Here is a 19,451-nt window from a genome sequence, read left to right as displayed (position 1 = left end):
TGACACTCTTAATACACGTCCTATATAAAGAGGGGTTATCAAAAGACGCGTTTTGGATCTAGGATCGCGAATCTGAAAGTAGAGGTGACAATTTTTGGATCTGTCAAGACATATTTGCAAAAGAAATTGAAAGTTTTCATGTGGTTGTTGTAATTTAGATGATTTTGTTGTATCCACAAAAAAAATTGTGAACATAAGTGTTTTGCGCGGATATAGTTTTGGTCTCCGAACCGGTGTTGGACCAACCCAGGGCAATCTTTTATAAGCGCGGCCGAAAGCAGCCAATGCAGAAAGGTGTTCTGCGCAAAAACACTATTGAACCGACCTCCGTTTTCGGAGTACTCCGCGGTATTTTTTCGGTTTTTCGTTATTTTGAACTAGTTAAAATTTTTATTTCCGCCTTCGTATTATTGTTGTCGAGATCAATACGCGTATGCTGTCGTATAGAATTACGAATATCTTTTAACAGAAATAAAATGTTAATGAAATGTGTAATTGGGACAAATTTCTTTTAACTTATTTTGTTGCACAGAGAGCTGCTTGGGCCGTTTTTTGGTAATAAAACCAAAATTTATTGTTTTTCATACCTACGCGTTTCGACGCGACAGCGCTATCCTCAGGGTATTCTGTTTTTATTAACAATAAACATGAAAATAGCAATTAGTTATAAACACACTTAATTTTCTCTCAATATAATATTTTTTCATTGCGTGTTGACTCACCATGTAATGGTATTTGCAAAAATATATAGCTAAATCCGTAAGTTTCTCCTTACTTTGTACATGACTTTCTAACAATACAAAAACATTAATACATATAACATTTCTAACACCAGTACATTAAACATTAATTTAAAAATATATCACAGTTCTTTTCCCTTTTGATTGTCAAGTTTATTCATTTTATTTTATCACCGCAGTATATGCACTATTTGTGTTGTTTATATCTTCTTTGAAGTTTATGACGTTTCTCAGCTGTTCTTGTATACGTAAGGTTTCCAGTGTTAGTCGTCGTTTTTTTTCGCTCTATGTCCAATATTTTAGCGTTGGTGAAATCAGCTGTGTGATTGTTGCTTGTCAGGTGTTTTGCAAGTGCTGTTGTATCCTTTTTATTTTTGGCGTCCATTTCCCTTTTTATCTTTGGCGTCCATTTCATGGTTTTAGTCTTATACCCAACGCTCTTTTTGTAGTGCCAATGTAGCTCTTCTTGCATTCATCATTTTCATTGCCTTTACACTTTATTTCATATACCACATTATTCTTTTTGAATTCTATCTTTAGTTTTGGTAAATATTTTGTTTGCTATGTGGTTTGTGAGCATAACTTATGTTTTCCTTTTCTCCAATTCTTTTTAGTATTTGATTGTTTGTCAACCCTGGTACGTATGTAATGCCAATATAGTTTTTTGTTGTTCAATTCTCTTGCTGTGTATTTTCGTTGTTATTCGAACTTTTAATATTATTTATTGTCGTTTCCATGAGCCGTTTTACGAGTGCACCCGGGTAGCTATTTTTGAAAAGAATATTCCTTATTTTTTCATTATTTTCTGCTGTAAATTCATTGTCGCTTAATTTTCCGAATTAGGCTAATTGCAGTATTTGTTTTTTCCACGAATTGTTTGAGTGGTAGTTTATTATTCTACCCGATGCAATAGTTTTCGCATACCAATTCAATCCAATCTTTCTATTTCTCCGATGTATCTTCACGTCTAGGAAGGCAATCTTGCCATTGTTCTCTTCTTCTTTCGTAAAATGTAGTTTGGTATGCTGCGCGCTTAGAGTATTCAGTATGTCTTCCACGTCCTTTATATTTACTATTGCAAATCTGTCGTCTACATATTTTTTTATGTATTTGATATGTATGTTTTTGCCTCTCAATTCAGCTAAGCTGTCGTTCAAAATTTTGTTAAGTACGATATCAGCTATCGTTGGGGATAATGGGTTACCCATGGGCATACCATAGATTTGATGGTCAAATGTATTATTGTATGTAAAATAGTTGTTGTCCTGAAGACAAAATTCAAGAATCTTCTGGAATTGCTTTCTTTCGATATTTGTATGCTCTTATAATTTATTCCATTTCTGTATGATGGAGCGTATGGCTAGGTGTATTGGAATGTTAGTAAATAAGGATATGACGTCTAAAGGGATTAGCATTTCGTCGTCCAGAATTTGAATGTTCTCTATTTAATTTCTAAGTTGGAAAGAGTTCTTTAGGTTGTAATCTTCCGATACTATATTTATTAAAATATTTCCAATATATGTAGATAAACTGAAACAAGGTACGTTCGCGGACGAGGAAATTGGTCTAAGAGGTAAGTTTGGTTTATCTGTCTTAGGAAGTCTGTACAGTCTTGGTGCGTTGGCGTCTGATAATGTTAATTTGTATTTCTCTTTTACGCTGATTTATTTTCCGTTTAAACAGGTCATTTATAATTAAATTATTTTTCCGCAGTAACTTTTGGGTGGGATCACTTCTTATAGTTTTGAACATTTTTCTTGTCATTTAACCACTTTTTTATACATTCCCAATAAAAATTTTTGTCAATTCTCAGTTTGAGATACATTTGAGAATCAATCCATTTCTCACATTTCAAACGTTAGTTTTCAAGTGCATTTAAAATAACCGTTGATAGCATTCTCAAGCTAAAATACTCATTTTTAATATGGAATTTTTCTTTATTTTCAAATTGAGAATTTTTGGATTCTCAACTTTATCTCAAACGATAATAAAGCGGAACGAAATGGAATCCAATCACTCTAATTTAATTGTTTCTTGAGTGTTACGTACGCTGTAAAAGAAATACCTAGTTTTAATAATAGGAGTTCTTTTTTATGAGTTTTGACAAATTTTTTAAATTTTCTTTATTCAGTTAATTCAAAAAAGTATATCAATGCAAAAAATTTGTTACATACCAGTTTTTCAAACATCTTTCTATTTTATTAAAATATACTGCAACAAATATGTATACATTTTATATTGTTTATGTTGATAGATACGTGCATAAAAAAATTAAAATTATATTATAAAAAATTATTATTTCATGAAATATCTCAGAGCTTTGAATATTTGCTTCAAATTCGGAAAATTCATGCACTTCTGAAAAAGGTTTTTGCGGTAAAATCTTCCTTTTTACAGTTGCAGAACTAGCGCCTAATTTAACTTCTTCCAAAACCCTCTTTAACAACTTTTGTGTTGATTGATTTTCTGAAATTATTGAATTTATAGATATGTATGAATATTAGACAAATATTTGCATGAAATTATTATATATATGGAAACTACGCCTCGTTTCCAGATTTTCTACTGGGGTGTTGCCACCAATGTGATTTTTTTAAGTATTAAGCAAGATATGCCAATGGGGGTATCAAATGAAAGATATTTTAAGTCGTATACCAACTAAAGTACTTTCAAGGAGGATTATCATTATATACACAAGGTTTGACTGATTTTGAGTAAGGAGAGTATTCTTCATTCCAAAATTTTTTTAACTGTTCAATCAAATTTTTCACAATATTTTCGAGTACTCCATTTTTTCCATACAACGTAAGGACAAAATTTAAATTTTGTATACTAAAGTTATACTAAAAATTGCATACTCGAAAATGTTATGAAAAACCTGACTAAAAATATAAAAGGTCTTCAAGTTGAACATATCGCACACTAATTCAAAAAATTTTAATAAATAAATAAACAAATATTACCCTTTGATAAATTTGTTCTCCATTCGTCTATTTTTTTGTCTAAGGCATCAATATTCCTATTCAAATTATCCAAATCTGAAAAATGAACGGCAAAAGACTATTACTATAAACAATTTCAAATAAACAATTAATAGTCAAAAACCTTACCTTGTTTGGTAACTTGGTTATCTCCAGTGGACAAAAATGTGCTGTAAAAATACGAATTCGGTATTTTCAAAATTATGAAATGAAATTACTTTTTTTGATATTTCATCTACAGAATGCTCAAATCGATCACTGGAAAAGTCTAAAGTGGCGCAACAATAAATATTAAAGTTTGATGACTTTATTGGTGTAATAAAAAGATCATTTAAATTTTTGACCCCCTTATTTTTGGAACAAAATTTTCATGAAAATTATCTTGAATATTTTTTTGTTTGCGCTATAAAAGTTGTCAGGATCTTTTATGGATAAATAAAATAAATTTGTATTAATTGAGTTTACTGGCCCATTTCGTAATTTTTCCTTTTCAATTTTTTCCGTAACACTTTCATTACAGAACAAGCTAAACGATTATAAATCTGTGCAGCAATATGTTTTTTTTTTCTACATTTTCGTTTTAATTTAGACAAAAAGTTTTCAAATTAAAATGCGCTTACAGATTCTAAATCGCCAAAGTTTAATGCATCACTGTGTAAATGAGTAAGGCAATGGAAATTAAATGTTAAAAAAGAATCATCATAAAGCCTAGAGACATTTTTAACGAATTCATTTAAAAGAATTTTCGCACATTCATTATTTTCCGAACATGATTTTTTATCAAGTAAAATTCGAATACCCAAACTAAGTAACAAGAAATGGTGGTACCGTTCGGCGTCTAAGATATCGGCAAGTAAAAGAACTCCAGTATATAATAGAAATTGCCTCAATTCTGTGGCCTTAAATCTTTCAATTTCCTTTAAGGTACGTGGACGTCGAGCGAACTCTCTAGGTACCTTATTACTCAAAAATAATATTTTAGAATTTAATGCATCACTCTGTGCAGATTTTAATGAATACGGCTCATCTGAGACTGTTCTACTACTATTCATTTCATGATGAAAAATCATTCTATGGCCTTTACTATCCCCTTTCTGCGTACACTTTACGCAACAAAAATAACCCGTATGTCCCTTAATACCCAATATATACGATCTTGCTTGAGCATCACAAACAAGAGCGACAGTGAATTGAATAATGCTTGCCATTTAAATCTAAACCCTGTTCCATTAAGTGCAGCATTTCATCTATAAAACGTTGCAAGTATATATTTGGGCACAGTGCCTTGCTATTTCCGCAATAAGCACCTACGACCATAAAAACCGCCCCATTCACGTTTATTAAAATGGGCCATGCCTGCAAATTGGAACTTTTTGTTAGTGGAATACCGTCAATATTTATGTTGAGGCGGATTTCAGAAGATATGAACGATTTTCTCATTAAAAAATATGTAAGGGAATCTTCAACACCGTAGTGGAAATATCCTGCGGACCCCATTTTTTCCACTGGCTGTATCTTGGGAGTACATTTCAATGTCCTGCCATCTTTAGGAATGCCAGTAATATATTTCCGAAGTATTCCTAAAAAACCATTAGTAGCATCAGTGGAAATATTAAAATGGACGGCCCATCCAACAAGCTCTTCTCATATAACACTTTCCATTTCACTTTCTGCATCCATGTCAGATTCCGAATAGTCGCAATCCACACTTTCTGAATCACTTCGGTCATAAATAACACTATTGGAAATAGAAGGGCCTTCGCCTAAGGTGGCGCCTACTCCAGAACTTTCTATTAAGCAAATTTATTATTTGCCTCACTTCACTTTTAACTCGTTTAGATTTATGTATAATGTAGTACAATATCACTTAATATTATTAAAATGTATATGTACTTCCTTATTTTTTCACTTTATGTCCAACTTCACTCAAAAAAATCGCTTGTTTACATTTCCAGCTAAACTATGCAAATTAGAGATCGACGAATATCCACCGATTCGATAGATTTCGACATCTTTGCTATGTTGACATTTCACGAATGGAACGAAATGAAAGCATATCTCAAACCATTCTCAAGTTGAGAAACAACGTTTGAGAAAAAGTTGAGAGAATATTTAGTTTCGAATGATTAATAATGCTGAATATCAAACTGAGAATTAATGTTTTCTCAAACAGTTGAGAGAAAAAAAATTTTCAAGTATGTCTCAAATTATTCTCAAGTTGAAGATCGACGTTTGAGAAAAAGTTGAGAAAATATTTTGTTTCAAATGATAAATAATGTTGAATATCAGACTGAGAATCAATTTTTTTCTCAAACATTTGAGATTTTTTTTTCAGTGTTTGTTGGGTTAATACAGTTTTGTTGCCTTTGTCTGCGTTTGTTACTATTATGTCATGTTTGTGTTGGTTAATGAAATGAAAAAATATTATTTATTTAATAATTTGGGAAAATAATTTTGGGAAAAATTTAAACAACGTGACATCAGGACGGACAAGGCGACAGCTGTTTCGCGACGTTGTTTAAATTTGTCCCAAATTATTAAATAAATAATATTTTTTCATTTCATTAACCAACACAAACAGCTGTTTCGCCTTATCCGTCCTGATTCACGTTGTTTAAATTTTTCCCAAATTATTAAATAAATAAATTAAAAATTGCTTCAAATAAATGTTTTCATACATTTAATGCAATAAGGGTAATCCCCGCTCAAAAACTCATACGAAAAACAAGCAAGGAAGGCTAAGTTCGGGTGTAACCGAAAATTACATACTCAGCTGAGAGCTTTGGAGACAAAATAAGGGAAAATCACCATGTAGGGAAATGAACCTAGGGTAACCCTGGAATGTGTTTGTATGACATGGGTATCAAATGGAAGGTATTAAAGAGTATTTTAGAAGGGAGTCGGCCATAGTTCTATAGGTGGACGCCATTTCGGGATATCGCTATAAAGGTGAACCAGGGGTGACTCTAGAATGTGTGTTGTACGATATGGGTATGATTATTTTAAAAGGGAGTGGGGCTTAGTTCTATAGGTGGACGCCTTTTCGAGATATCGCCATAAAGGAGGACCAGGGTGACTCTAGAATGTGTTTGTACGATATGGGTGTCAAATGAAAGGTGTTAATGATTATTTAAAACGTAGTGGGCCTTAGTTCTATAGGTGGACGCCTTTACGAGATATCGCAATAAGGGTGGAACAGGGGTGACTCTAGAATGTGTTTGTACGATATTGGTATCAAATTAAAGGTAGTAATGAGGGTTTTAAAAGCGAGTGGCCCCTAGTCGTATATGTGAAGGCGTTTTCGAGATATCGACCAAAATATGGACCAGGGTGATCCAGAACATCATCTGTCGGTACCGCTAATTTATTTATTTATGCAATACTACGAACAGTATTCCTGCCAAGAAACCAAGGGCTTTAGATTTCGCCCTGCAGAACTTTTTAATTTTCTTCTACTTAATATGGTAGGTGTCACACCCATTTTACAAAGTTTTTTCTAAAGTTATATTTTGCATCAATAAACCAATCCAATTACCATGTTTCATCTCTTTTTTCATATTTGGTACAAAATTATGACATTTTTTTCATTTTTCGTAATTTTCGATATCGAAAAAGTGGGCGTGGTCATAGTCGGATTTCGGCTATTTTTTATACCAAGATAAAGTGAAATCAGATAAGTACGTGAACTAAGTTTAGTAAAGATATATCGATTTTTGCTCAAGTTATCGTGTTAACGGGCGAGAGGAACGACAGACGGTCGACTGTGTATATTGGGCGTGGCTTCAACCGATTTCGCCCATTTTCACAGAAAACAGTTACCGTCATAAAATCTATGCACCTACCAAATTTCACAAGGATTAGTAAATTTTTGTGCGACTTATGGTCTGAAAAGTATTCTAGACGAATTAAAGGAAAAAGGGCGGAGCCACGCCCATTTTGAAATTTTCTTTTATTTTTGTATTTTGTTGCACCATATCATTACTGGAGTTGAATGTTGACATAATTTACTTATATACTGTAAAGACTTAAAAAAACATTTTTTTTAAAGTGGGCGTGTTCGTCATCCGATTTTGCTAATTTTTATTTAGCACATATATAGTAACAGTAGTAACGTGCCTGTCAAATTTCATCATGATATCTTCAACGACTGCGAAATTACAGCTTGCAAAACTTTTAAATTACCTTCTTTTAAAAGTGGGCGGTGCCACGCCCATTGTCCAAAATTTTACTAATTTTCTATTTTGCGTCATAAGGTCACACCTACCAAGTTTCATCGCTTTATCCGTCTTCGGTAATGAATTATCGCACTTTTTCGGTTTTTCGAAATTTTAGTAAAGATATATCGATTTTTGCTCAAGTTATCGTGTTAACGGGCGAGAGGAAGGACAGACGGTCGACTGTGTATATTGGGCGTGGCTTCAACCGATTTCGCCCATTTTCACAGAAAACAGTTACCGTCATAAAATCTATGCACCTACCAAATTTCACAAGGATTAGTAAATTTTTGTGCGACTTATGGTCTTAAAAGTATTCTAGACGAATTAAAGGAAAAAGGGCGGAGCCACGCCCATTTTGAAATTTTCTTTTATTTTTGTATTTTGTTGCACCATATCATTACTGGAGTTGAATGTTGACATAATTTACTTATATACTGTAAAGACTTAAAAAAACATTTTTTTTAAAGTGGGCGTGTTCGTCATCCGATTTTGCTAATTTTTATTTAGCACATATATAGTAACAGTAGTAACGTGCCTGTCAAATTTCATCATGATATCTTCAACGACTGCGAAATTACAGCTTGCAAAACTTTTAAATTACCTTCTTTTAAAAGTGGGCGGTGCCACGCCCATTGTCCAAAATTTTACTAATTTTCTATTTTGCGTCATAAGGTCACACCTACCAAGTTTCATTGCTTTATCCGTCTTCGGTAATGAATTATCGCACTTTTTCGGTTTTTCGAAATTTTCGAAATCGAAAAAGTGGGCGTGGTTGTAGTCCGATTTCGTTTATTTTAAATAGAGATCTGAGATGAGTGCCCAGGAACCTACGTACCAAATTTCATCAAGATAACTCACAATTTACTGAAGTTATCGTGTTACGGACGGACGGACGGACATGGCTAAATGAATTTCTTTTTTCGCACAGATCATTTTGATATATAGAAGTCTATAACTATCTGGATTGGTTTATGCCGCTACGCATTACCGTTATGCGAACAAAGCTAATATACTCTGTGAGCTCTGCTCAGTTGAGTATAAAAATATTATATTGAGAGAAAATTATTAAGTGTGTTTATAACTAATTGCTATTTTCATGTTTATTGTTAATAAAAACAGAATACTCTGAGGATGGCGCTGTCGCGTCGAAACGCGTAGGTATTACAAAACAATAAATTTTTGTTTTATTACCAAAAAAAGGCCGAAGCAGCTCTCTATGCAACTTAAAATGTTTAATTTCCGCTTTTGTAAACGCGTCCTTTGACACTTCTCCCTATATTTTTGGACGAGTTTTAGCAGTTGTGAGCTAAAGCAAAGAACTACCGCAAATCAAAATATTTGCAAATTAAATCAAAATATTGTTGCGGGTGAGCCCAATTATAATTATTAATAAACCAAACGATGTCCTTAAACAGTTATTTCTAAGGCTTAACGGAAGATAAAATGTAAATTTAGTTCCTACCTATTTCACGATTTCTCCAAATAAACCACACGTTCCACTGAGTCTATAATAACTTTCACTGTGTTAAATTTAATTTATTACTATCTTTATTACATTCGTAAATCAAAAATTTCTCTTTCAAAAATGCCTCTTCTATCCCACTAATTATAGCAACATGTCATCACAAAACAACGGTAACTACAATTTATTTTTTAAATAAAACCAAGTAGGATATTATATGAGTATCATTTTCAGCCAAACCCCTTAAGATGAGCTTCGCTACCAGCAGAGGTTTTAATGAGACTGCTCATGCACACGCCCAGCCTTCAGCAGTGTAAGTCAGCAACAGAGAGACAGAAATCTCCAAAAAAATGGACCAGTTACTGGAAATGATGCAGGTTATATTGACGAATGTATGAATTGATATTTAATTTATCATTGCATTTTCTAACTAATTTTTATGCCCATTAAGCAAAACACATTGGCAACGAACCAAGCAATTATGTCACAGCAGTTGGAAAATTTGGAGCAAAATGTAACATATTTATCGAAGCTGGGAATCAGTCATCTCTTACCACCACACTCGCTCTACGCACACTGACTACCACTCCAAACTGTACTCCCATATCCCCACTCTCACGCCCATACTTTCACTTCTACTACTGAATACACTGGTTTACAGCCAAAATGCACCAGAGACGCCATTATGAAATTCCAATGTAAAATCACCCACTGATTCCGAAAATCGAGGTTATTTTTAATTCTATGGTAAGGTTTTTGAGATATTTACGAATAACCGTTTTTTCAAAAAAAAATTTGATCCACTTAATCATATATATCTCAAGAACGAATTGAGAAATTCCAAAACGGTTTGAAGGCTTTAAAAGGTAATAAAAGTTGCTATAAGCCGTGCGTACAACACTTTTTGTTAGGCCCTGCAGATTCAAAGGTAACGAACAATCATTACGGATTTTTTAATTTTTTTTTTGTATATATAAAAAATTGTACTTTGCGAGGAAGGGTCTCGAAAACTTTTTATTTTTTTACAGATTTGTTTTTCTCTCTAAGCTCTGTTTTATTACAAAAAAAATAAGCTTCCATTCAACAAAATCGATAAACTAATACACAAGTTATAAGCATTCAAATAAATATATCCATTTAATACTTAAGTACCCTACTGGTACATATGCGTTAGTATTCGTATATCAGTTGGTTAGCAGGTAGATTTTCGAAGGGTTATTAGATACAAAAAACTGTTAGTGTCGTTTTCTCAAACCCAGGTACATTTCAAGCAAGAGCATATTTTTAAGGCAGGTAGTGTTTTCTTTGTAGAACTAGGGAACCTTTTTGTCTAGGTAGGCTTGAATTTTTACTTGATCTAAGTAGAAATAATAGTACATGCGCCTTGTTCCTTCATAATATCTGCAAGTTACATACTATAAATATTTTGGAATTGAGCCTAAATACAATGAAAAACCATGGACACCAAATACTGTTTGCACCACATGTCGAGTCCAATTGATTTTTTCGGAACCCGGAACAAAAAGGTGCGTTGTAAAAATTGGGAATTCGCTCCCTTGTAATGCATAGCTGACTAATTTCTGAAACTATCTATTTAGGCGTCATATGAAATTTTTTAAACCAATGAAGTGGAGGGAACCAACTTGCCATTCAATGGACTGCTATATTTGTACTACAAAAGTACTTGAGGTTGAAAAGTTAAGAAAAGTAACCTATGTGAGCGTATCTACAGTGTCATTACCCGAACTAAATTCAACGGAAGCTACATTGCCAGAATCAAATTTAACTTTAGCTCCGGCTCCAGTTTCATTGTCAACAGCAGTATCTGATTACGCGGCATCAGAGAATTTAAACACAAAATTAAACAAAAAAAAATTGTGTTTAAATTCTCTGATTTCACTATCGGTGATCGCATTGCCGCGAATGAAAAATAGGGGGATTCACGTAACCGTATAAATGCCTTATAAAGTGTGTAAACGTATAAATTTATCTAGTGTGTAAACGAGCTGTCAAATTTTGTATGAAAAATCATTTACACAATTTGTATAAATTTACGCGCACATTTCATTGTGTAAACGCGGTAAACCCAGAGGAATGCAACCTTGCAGACATTACAGCAGGCATTTTCATCAGAAATCTCCAACATCAAAAAGTAAAGGCGTTTTAGTTTTGATTTTTCACTTAATCTTGGCATTTTTTAATTTGTATAACAATCAAAAACATTTTGTTTGGCAATAATACAGCTGATAAACAATCAAGTTTATCAAGAGTATTACTAGGTGTGTTCATATAACAGCGTGCGTAAATGGATATAATTTTACACCTTATAAGTTTACATGCTTTCATGAGCCCCCTAAATATCTATAGTGATAGCTATTGCTATCCAAATATATCAGTGATTAGCGATTTTCCTTCAGCATGAAATTATAATATTAATAGTGATAGCGGCGGTGCAATCACCGATAGTGAAATGTCGTTCATCACTAATTGCTATCCAAATATATCAGTGATTAGCGATTTTCCTTCATTCGATTCTTTTGGATGACAATCACCTGTGGCAGCATTTCGCCCATGGTTCAACTATATACAGGTTGGCTCATCTGTAAAGCAACAAAATATGTCTGTTCAAATTGTCAAAATGTGTGTATTGGTGTTGGTGCGAATGGTATGGAATGGAAACATAAAACTTAGCAGTTTTTGTATGTGTAAGTAAAATGTTGCCAATGTGTTGGTTTCATTTTGAGTTTGCCATCTCCTTTTGACCATCCCTTCGACCATGCAATGACATAAATATAATCAGCTGATGAGATGAGCCAACCTGTACATAATTGAACCATAACTTCGCCACAAATCGCCTTTCCATATTGCGCATTCACGAGTTCAAAATTGCTTCGTTCTGCGCATCTACGTCACAGTTGGCTCTTGAGCGAATGAAAAATATGCGAGAAAAAAGAACTAAAGGAAAAGCGTCAATTCATACATCATAAAAACAGCTGATCTAATATTTACATGCGCATTGCGCAATCTTCTAGTGTGATTTGTGGGATTTCGCCAATAGCGATATTTCTTCATGAAGCGATATTTCTTCGCTCGGTTGTATTTACTTTTAGCTAGTTTTCTCTTTCAGGCGACGTTATTTTGAATTAATATTTTTATAAACGACGTTTTGATATGGTTGGCTGCGAAAATTTCGTTGCATTAATTTATTAAAAATCTGTTTTAATACCGAGTGAAAGATGAGAGCAAATTATAGTAAAAGAAGTGAAATGTGCCAATTTTATGAGCCCATAAATGAAACGCATGATAATTGTAAAATTCCCCTTTCATATAAATATTTCATAAAGTGTATAAAAGAGGTTAAATTACCGGATTTTTTTGTTTTCAATTACAAATGACGTCAAATAGACTTGGGTCTTTAGACTTGGTCTAAGATTGGTTGCCTGTGTAATTCCTAAGTTAATACTTTTAGGCAGTAACCGTTAGCAGTCTTATAAAATTTGTGTTTCTGATGGAAAAATAAAAGAATTATAGAAACTATTATCGCATGTGGTCGAAATTCGACCAATTTGTATTTTTTTTTTTCAATTTTCGATTCACTCAAGTTGCATTTAAGTAATAATAAACTAAGTTGAAATAAAAGAATATATAATAAAATAAAATAAGAAATAAAATCAATTAGGATAAAAGAAAATATAAAAAATTTAATGTTATATTTTTGTAGCACATTTATTTATTTTTTGTTCAGTATAAGATGTACTTTATCTAAAATGAGGATTAAATCTGCAAATGCAAAAATATTTTCGGGCAAATTTGCCATTAATTGTTATAAATAAATTTAGTTAGGTTCGACAAAAGTTAACTCAATATTTGTGATTTCATGTCTTATTGAAAGCGATTAAAATAAAAACAAAGAATCTGAATCCTATGTATTTACGTGTAAGTGAAATTTGCCACAAAAAGTGGGCCGGCCAAAAATTAATTATATTTAAGATTTTTTGTACGCTACAAATTATTTTGGAACATCTTTTTAGAATTTTGGTAGAGGCCACTATAGGTAAGTGGCAACAATGGCAAACCATGTTTTATTCTTTCACCGTCTGGCACGTACGCGTATGTATGTAGGTGAAACATTTGAGCAACACTGCGTAGTCGCTTTTCGAATTTCTAATTCGGTGGGGTTACATAATATGTTGGTTCGTGTTTTAGAGCACTTACATACTTGGTCCTACAGATGGCGCGCTTTTGTGCACGACAGTAAATTTCGATATTTATAGAGATTTTTCGAATTTACAAATTTCTATTAATTATAAACAAATAGAGTAATATTTGTTAACAAAAATAGGCCTATGCACTGCGGCTGATCCATACGAATCGATTCATATAACTTTTATATGATTTTACGTACGCTAACTATGCGAAACAGCCTGCCAATTGATTGTATGGAAATTTTGTTAGCGTATTAATATATAGATAGTAGCGTAATATACGCCCTATGCAATATTTCGACCTAAAATCGAAGACGTTTTTGGGTCGTTCTTTTCGTTTAAAATACAGCGTGAAATTTTCCGATGCAATCAAGTTGCATTTAAACAATAATAAACTAAGTTGAAATAAAAGACGATATAATAAAATAAAATAAGAAATAATTTATTAAATTTTGATGAGCTCGAGGCAGTTTATGAAATTGAAACACAGTTTAAATTTTTATATTTCAATTTTATTTGGACGATATTTCGATCTCATTCTGAGATCATCCTCAGGAAACAATTGAATATGTTTTACCGAAATATCAAAATAAATTAGCATAAAAGACAATATACAAATTTTAATGTAATATTTTGTAGCACATTAATTTATTTTTTGTTCAGTATAAGACGTGCTATATCTAAAATGAGCATAAAATCTGGAAATGCAAAAAACATTTTGGGTCAAATTTGCAATTAATTGCTATAAATAAATAAATTTAGTGAGTTTGAACAAAAGTTGACTCATTATTTGTGATGTCATGGTTTCTTGAAAGCAACTAAAATAAAAAACAAAGAATCTGTTAAATAAACACCTATGCATTTACGAGTAAGTAAAATTTGTCCAAAAAAATGGACCGGTTAAGTTATTACTTCTTTTTAAAGTTTTTTCGTGCGCTAACAATTATTTTAGAACAATTTTTAAGAATTTTGGTACAGACCAATATAGGTAAGTGGCAACAATGGGAAACAATATTTTATTTGAACTGAAAATGAGTGAGGCAGTAGTTCTCTCACCGTTTGGCGCGTACGAATATGTACATATGTAGATGACACATTTGAGCAACGCGACAATGCAGCTTTTGGAATTTCGAATTCAGCGGGGTTTGTGAACATAATGGGTCCGATGGTCATTTCGATATTTGCACAGATTTTCGAATTTACAAAAAACTTTTTCTATTAATTATAAACAAATAGAGTAATATTTGTTAACAAAAATAGGCCTATGCACTGCGGCTGATCCATACGAATCGATTCATATAACTTTTATATGATTTTACGTACGCTAACAATGCGAAACATCCTGTCAATTGATCGTATGGAAATTTTGTTAGCGTATTAATATATAGATATATATCACTCGTCTTATTTCTTTATTTATTTATTTAATAGTCTACAAATTGAGCAAATTAAACAGACTAAATAGCAAATAGCAATACATTTAGAAATAGTATGTCTTATACAAAACGAATGTGCAGTGTAAAACATTAAGTTAACGATCTTAAGAGTTATAGTTATATATTTGATATTAAGAGGTGACATGTATAATTATATGCGCGATAATTTAAATAAATAACTTAACTTTACAAGAGGGTATGAGTTTTGTATACGTATGCCCAGTAAGGGGCATACGAAGATGCTCAGAAGGGAGCTGACGCGAATTGCTCAGAAAGGAGCTGATGGCCCAGTAGGGGGCTAACGAAAGGTGCTCAGAAGGGAGCTGACGCGACTCGCTCAGAAAGAGCTGATATATTACACATACATAAAATGGAGTAACAGTAAGTTATAGTTAGTTATTTGAAATATGTATACATATATACTAATTTAACTCAAATAAAATAAACCTCTTTATTTTGAAAAGCGAATCCGACATATCAAAATTACTATAATGCTTGTTAAAATCCAGGCACAAACAAATTTTGAGTTACATCTGTTTACAAAGCTGTTCGTTAAGTTTTTGGGAGAATGCAATTCAAGTTTTGTCATATTATATGGTTGAATTCTCCGGCTAATTTCTAGGGCACTGAAGTGGGTGGCTAATTTTCTGTTATAAAATATTTTTATAATAGTGTGAAGAATTTGCTATATATTTGCTCTGCATTTTTTATTTAAAATTAACTCACTTTACTATAAAAACATTATGCAGCCAAATACAACTTTCAGAATAAATTCATACGGAGTATTTCTGAATACATGTGTAGTATAAAAATAATAGTAAATAAATCATATTTTTATAGTGTTAAATATACAGATTTATTTGGGATTGATTCATCTTACATTTAAAAATCAAAGCAAAATTTATAAAACAAAATGCTTAGACATCTATTTCCGCTAGTTTCATCTCATAAACATAAATATTCTATCATAATATCTCAGAAAATTTAAATATCACATTAGATCAGTTGCCAATAAAAGGTACATATTTTTTTCTTTTTATTCCAATTTTGGTTCATATATTCTATATACTAAACTAAATTAATGTATAACATTCAATCTACTCCGGTAAACAAACTTAAACATTCCTTTTTTTATATCCTGGTTACAAATTGCAGATTCGCTTATTAAAAATAAATTAAAGCGATCGCTATAGCTACAAAAAATGACGTTGATGACGTTTTATCCTTCTTCCCAATTCTGTGTCTAAAAGATACATCGATCTTCCGATATTTTTCCCTTATTCCCTGATTTGTTTTTTCTAGAAAAATCAAGAAAATAGATCTTTTGATTAATTAAAAATTTTGGTTTTTTATTCAAAGTTGTAGGTTTATTGACTCCAGATGACTGTGAAAAAGATAACATAGTTCTAGGTTGACGATTGTGTAATAACTCCGAAGGCGATTTCCCATTAATAGTGGGTGTCATTCTATACGATGTTAAATACGTTAATAAAGCACTGTTAATATTTTTACCATCAGCCAATTGCTTTTTCATGGCTGTTTTGAATTCCCTTACAAATCGTCCCGCTTGCCCATTTGAAGCTGGATGAAAAACGGCAGATGTTAAATGTTGAATGCTGTGAACTTTGCAGAAATTTGCGATCTCCAGTGAAGTAAACTGTGTTCCATTATCTGTAACGATTGTTTGAGGCAATCCTTCAATAGAAAAAATTATTTGCAAAGCTTCAATAGTTGAAATTGTAGAATTTTTTTTTATTTTCATTACAAATGGAAACTGTTAAAAAGAGTCAACACATATCAACCACATAAAATTCTGCAAAGGACCCGCAAAGTCTAAATGTATTCTTTCACATGGTGATGATGCGGCAGGCCAAGTAAAAAATTCTTTTGGCGGACCTGATTTATAACTGTTACATGAAGGGCATGTTGATACAATTTCTTCTATATCCTTATCGGATTTAGGCCACCAACAATAACGTTGAGAAATCTGCTTTGGGCGAACAATACCCTAATGCCCTTCATGAAGAAATTTTAAAATCTTTCCACGGAGTTGCTTTGGAATTACTACTCTGAATGAATGAATGAATGATGAAAATAAGGTAAAATGTTCTTGTCATTCACCATATCAGGCCAACCATATTGGATATACTGATGAACTTTACTTAAAATTAAATCTTTTCTTGTTTGTTCTGCAATCAGAGTGGCATCAATTGGAAAATTGTTTATGTCCTCTACTAAATTGATTTCATATACTTCTTCATGCTCATCAAAACCAGAATTATATTCACATGGAAGACGTGAAAGTGCGTCAGCATTTCCGTGTAATTTTGTGCTTTTATATGAAATTAAATAATTATATCCTGATAAGATTAATGCCCGCCTCTATAGTCTATGATCCGTTGAACTTGGTATACCCTTCTTTGGATTAAAGATAGATACCAAAGGCTTATGATCAGTCACTAAAGTTAACTTTCGACCATATAGATAATTATGAAACTTATGAACTCCGAAAATTATTGAAAGTGCTTCCTTTTCAATTTAACAATAATATTTTTGATGTTTATTTAAAGTTTTTGATGCATGAGCCATCGGACGATCGCTACCATCAGGAAACACATGTGACAAAACTGCTCCAACGCCATATGAAGATGTATCGGTTGCTAATATAATAGGTAAGGAATCATCAAAATGAACTAACTCTGTCATTTCAACTATTTGACCTTTCAACTCATTAAAAGAATCTTCCTGCTCCTTTCCCCAAAAAAACTTTTTATTTTTCTTTCGTAGTGCATTCATTGGAGCCGCAATCTGAGAATAGTTCTTAATGAATGAAAAATAATAATTCACTTTACCCGTAAATGATTGTAATTCGTCCAAACTTTTCGGATACGGAATTTTCCGTATCGCTTCTGTTCGATCCTTTGACTGTTGAATACCAGATGCACTTATTATACTCAATTTTGTTTTGCATAAATGAGCATTTTTCAAGATTACTAGAAAAACCACTTTCGTATAATTTCTGAAATAATAATCTAAGATTTTTAAATTTTCCTCGTCAGTGTCACCTGTGCAAATGATGTCGTCTAAATAATTTACGCAACCAGGAATGGCACTAATTGTCTGTTCAATCAAACGCTGAAAAATTGCTGGTGCACTTGCTACACCAAAAGGTAATCGTTGATATTGAAAAAGGCCTAAAGCAAATTTTTGGACTCATCGTCAACTTCAACCTGCAAATAAGCATCTGATAAATCTAGTTTGTTAAAAAGCTTACCTTTACGTAATTTGTTGAAAATATCTCTAATACGAGGAATGGGATATTGCTCCACATCCATTTCTTTATTAATTGTTATCTTGAAGTCGGCGTATATCCTAATCCGCCCATTATGTTTGGGTACTATTACAAGTGGTGAACCCCATTGACTGAACTTGACAGGTTTCCAAATTCCCTAATCAGTTAATCTTTTAGCCTCTTCTACAAATATTTTATGAAGTGCGTACGGAATCGGCCTTGGTTTGACAAACTTAGGTCTAGCTTCTGACTTCATATAAATATGAGCTTTCATACTAGTACAATGACCTAGCTTTTTACTGGTTTTGGAATAGTGTTGGAATACTGTTTTTGGAATAGTAAGTATACAATTTTTCAGACAAAATACAATTTTTCAAATTTAGGAAAATTAAAAAATAACAATAATTATCATTAGAAAAATATTATTATTCTGGTCTTGAGCTCGAATTGAACCTTGAATCATTTATCAATAGGCCGATAAAAACAAAAACAATTGTTAATAAACCATGAGCACTTGGGAATGTCAAACAAAGTAATTGACAATAAACAAAAATCCAGCATTTTCAGTGATTTGCACCAGATGGCGCAACACTGAATAAATATAGTCGGTAAAAAGGAATAGAAGTAGCAAATTTGCCAGTAAAACATACCACCGCTGTATAGCTAAATGGTTAGCGCAGCATGCCTAAAGCGTACTGATGATGAAGGCTTAGCACCTTTCGAAATGGATCTATCTACGCAGCTATGGCAGGTTGTCTGAAAAATTTTCTACTTACTATTCCAAAAACAAAATATAGTTTTTCAAATTTAGAATAATTAAAAAATTAACAATAATTATCATTAGAAAAAAATTATTGTTCTGGCCTTGAGCTCGAATCGAACCTTGAATCATTTATCAATAGGCCGATAAAAACAAAAACAACTGATTTTTTTGTTTTTGGTGCTTTAGACTTCCACTTCATCACATTTATTTTTGATACCTTTAATTGTGCTCTGAGTTGCTTCATATGTTTCTGCTATCTGCAAGACTTCCTTTAATGTTGGCTCATCCTTATGTAACGCTGCTGTCCGGACCGACTCATCAGGAGCATATAAAATATTAATATATCACGAATTAG

General features: G+C 32.4%; 1 protein-coding gene and 1 long non-coding RNA gene across 3 annotated transcripts in view; one reads left to right on the top strand and one right to left on the bottom strand.

Moving 5' to 3' along the window:
- Nucleotides 1-17,731, top strand: part of sol (small optic lobes) — a 567,383-nt gene extending 549,652 nt beyond the window's left edge. The window contains exon 9 of the mRNA XM_067782436.1: nt 17,612-17,731. Within this exon, the coding sequence (XP_067638537.1) occupies nt 17,612-17,710 (99 nt within the window). The 3' untranslated portion in view covers nt 17,711-17,731. The remainder of the gene's footprint in view (nt 1-17,611) is intronic.
- On the bottom strand, nt 3,075-5,705 carry LOC137248111 (uncharacterized). Of its 2 annotated transcripts, none has more exons than XR_010952071.1 (4): nt 5,615-5,705; nt 3,851-3,891; nt 3,704-3,778; nt 3,075-3,206 (listed from the first exon to the last, which is right to left on the bottom strand). It is a non-coding gene; the product is annotated as an uncharacterized lncRNA (long non-coding RNA). The 2 variants fall into 2 exon arrangements; XR_010952070.1 differs by having other exon boundaries at nt 3,851-3,989; nt 5,615-5,689.
- Nucleotides 17,732-19,451: the final 1,720 nt, after the last annotated feature.

This window comes from Eurosta solidaginis, chromosome 4, assembly GCF_040869045.1.
Source record: "Eurosta solidaginis isolate ZX-2024a chromosome 4, ASM4086904v1, whole genome shotgun sequence".
Classification (NCBI taxonomy): domain Eukaryota; kingdom Metazoa; phylum Arthropoda; class Insecta; order Diptera; family Tephritidae; genus Eurosta; species Eurosta solidaginis.
This window is presented reverse-complemented; position numbering and strand designations above follow the sequence as displayed.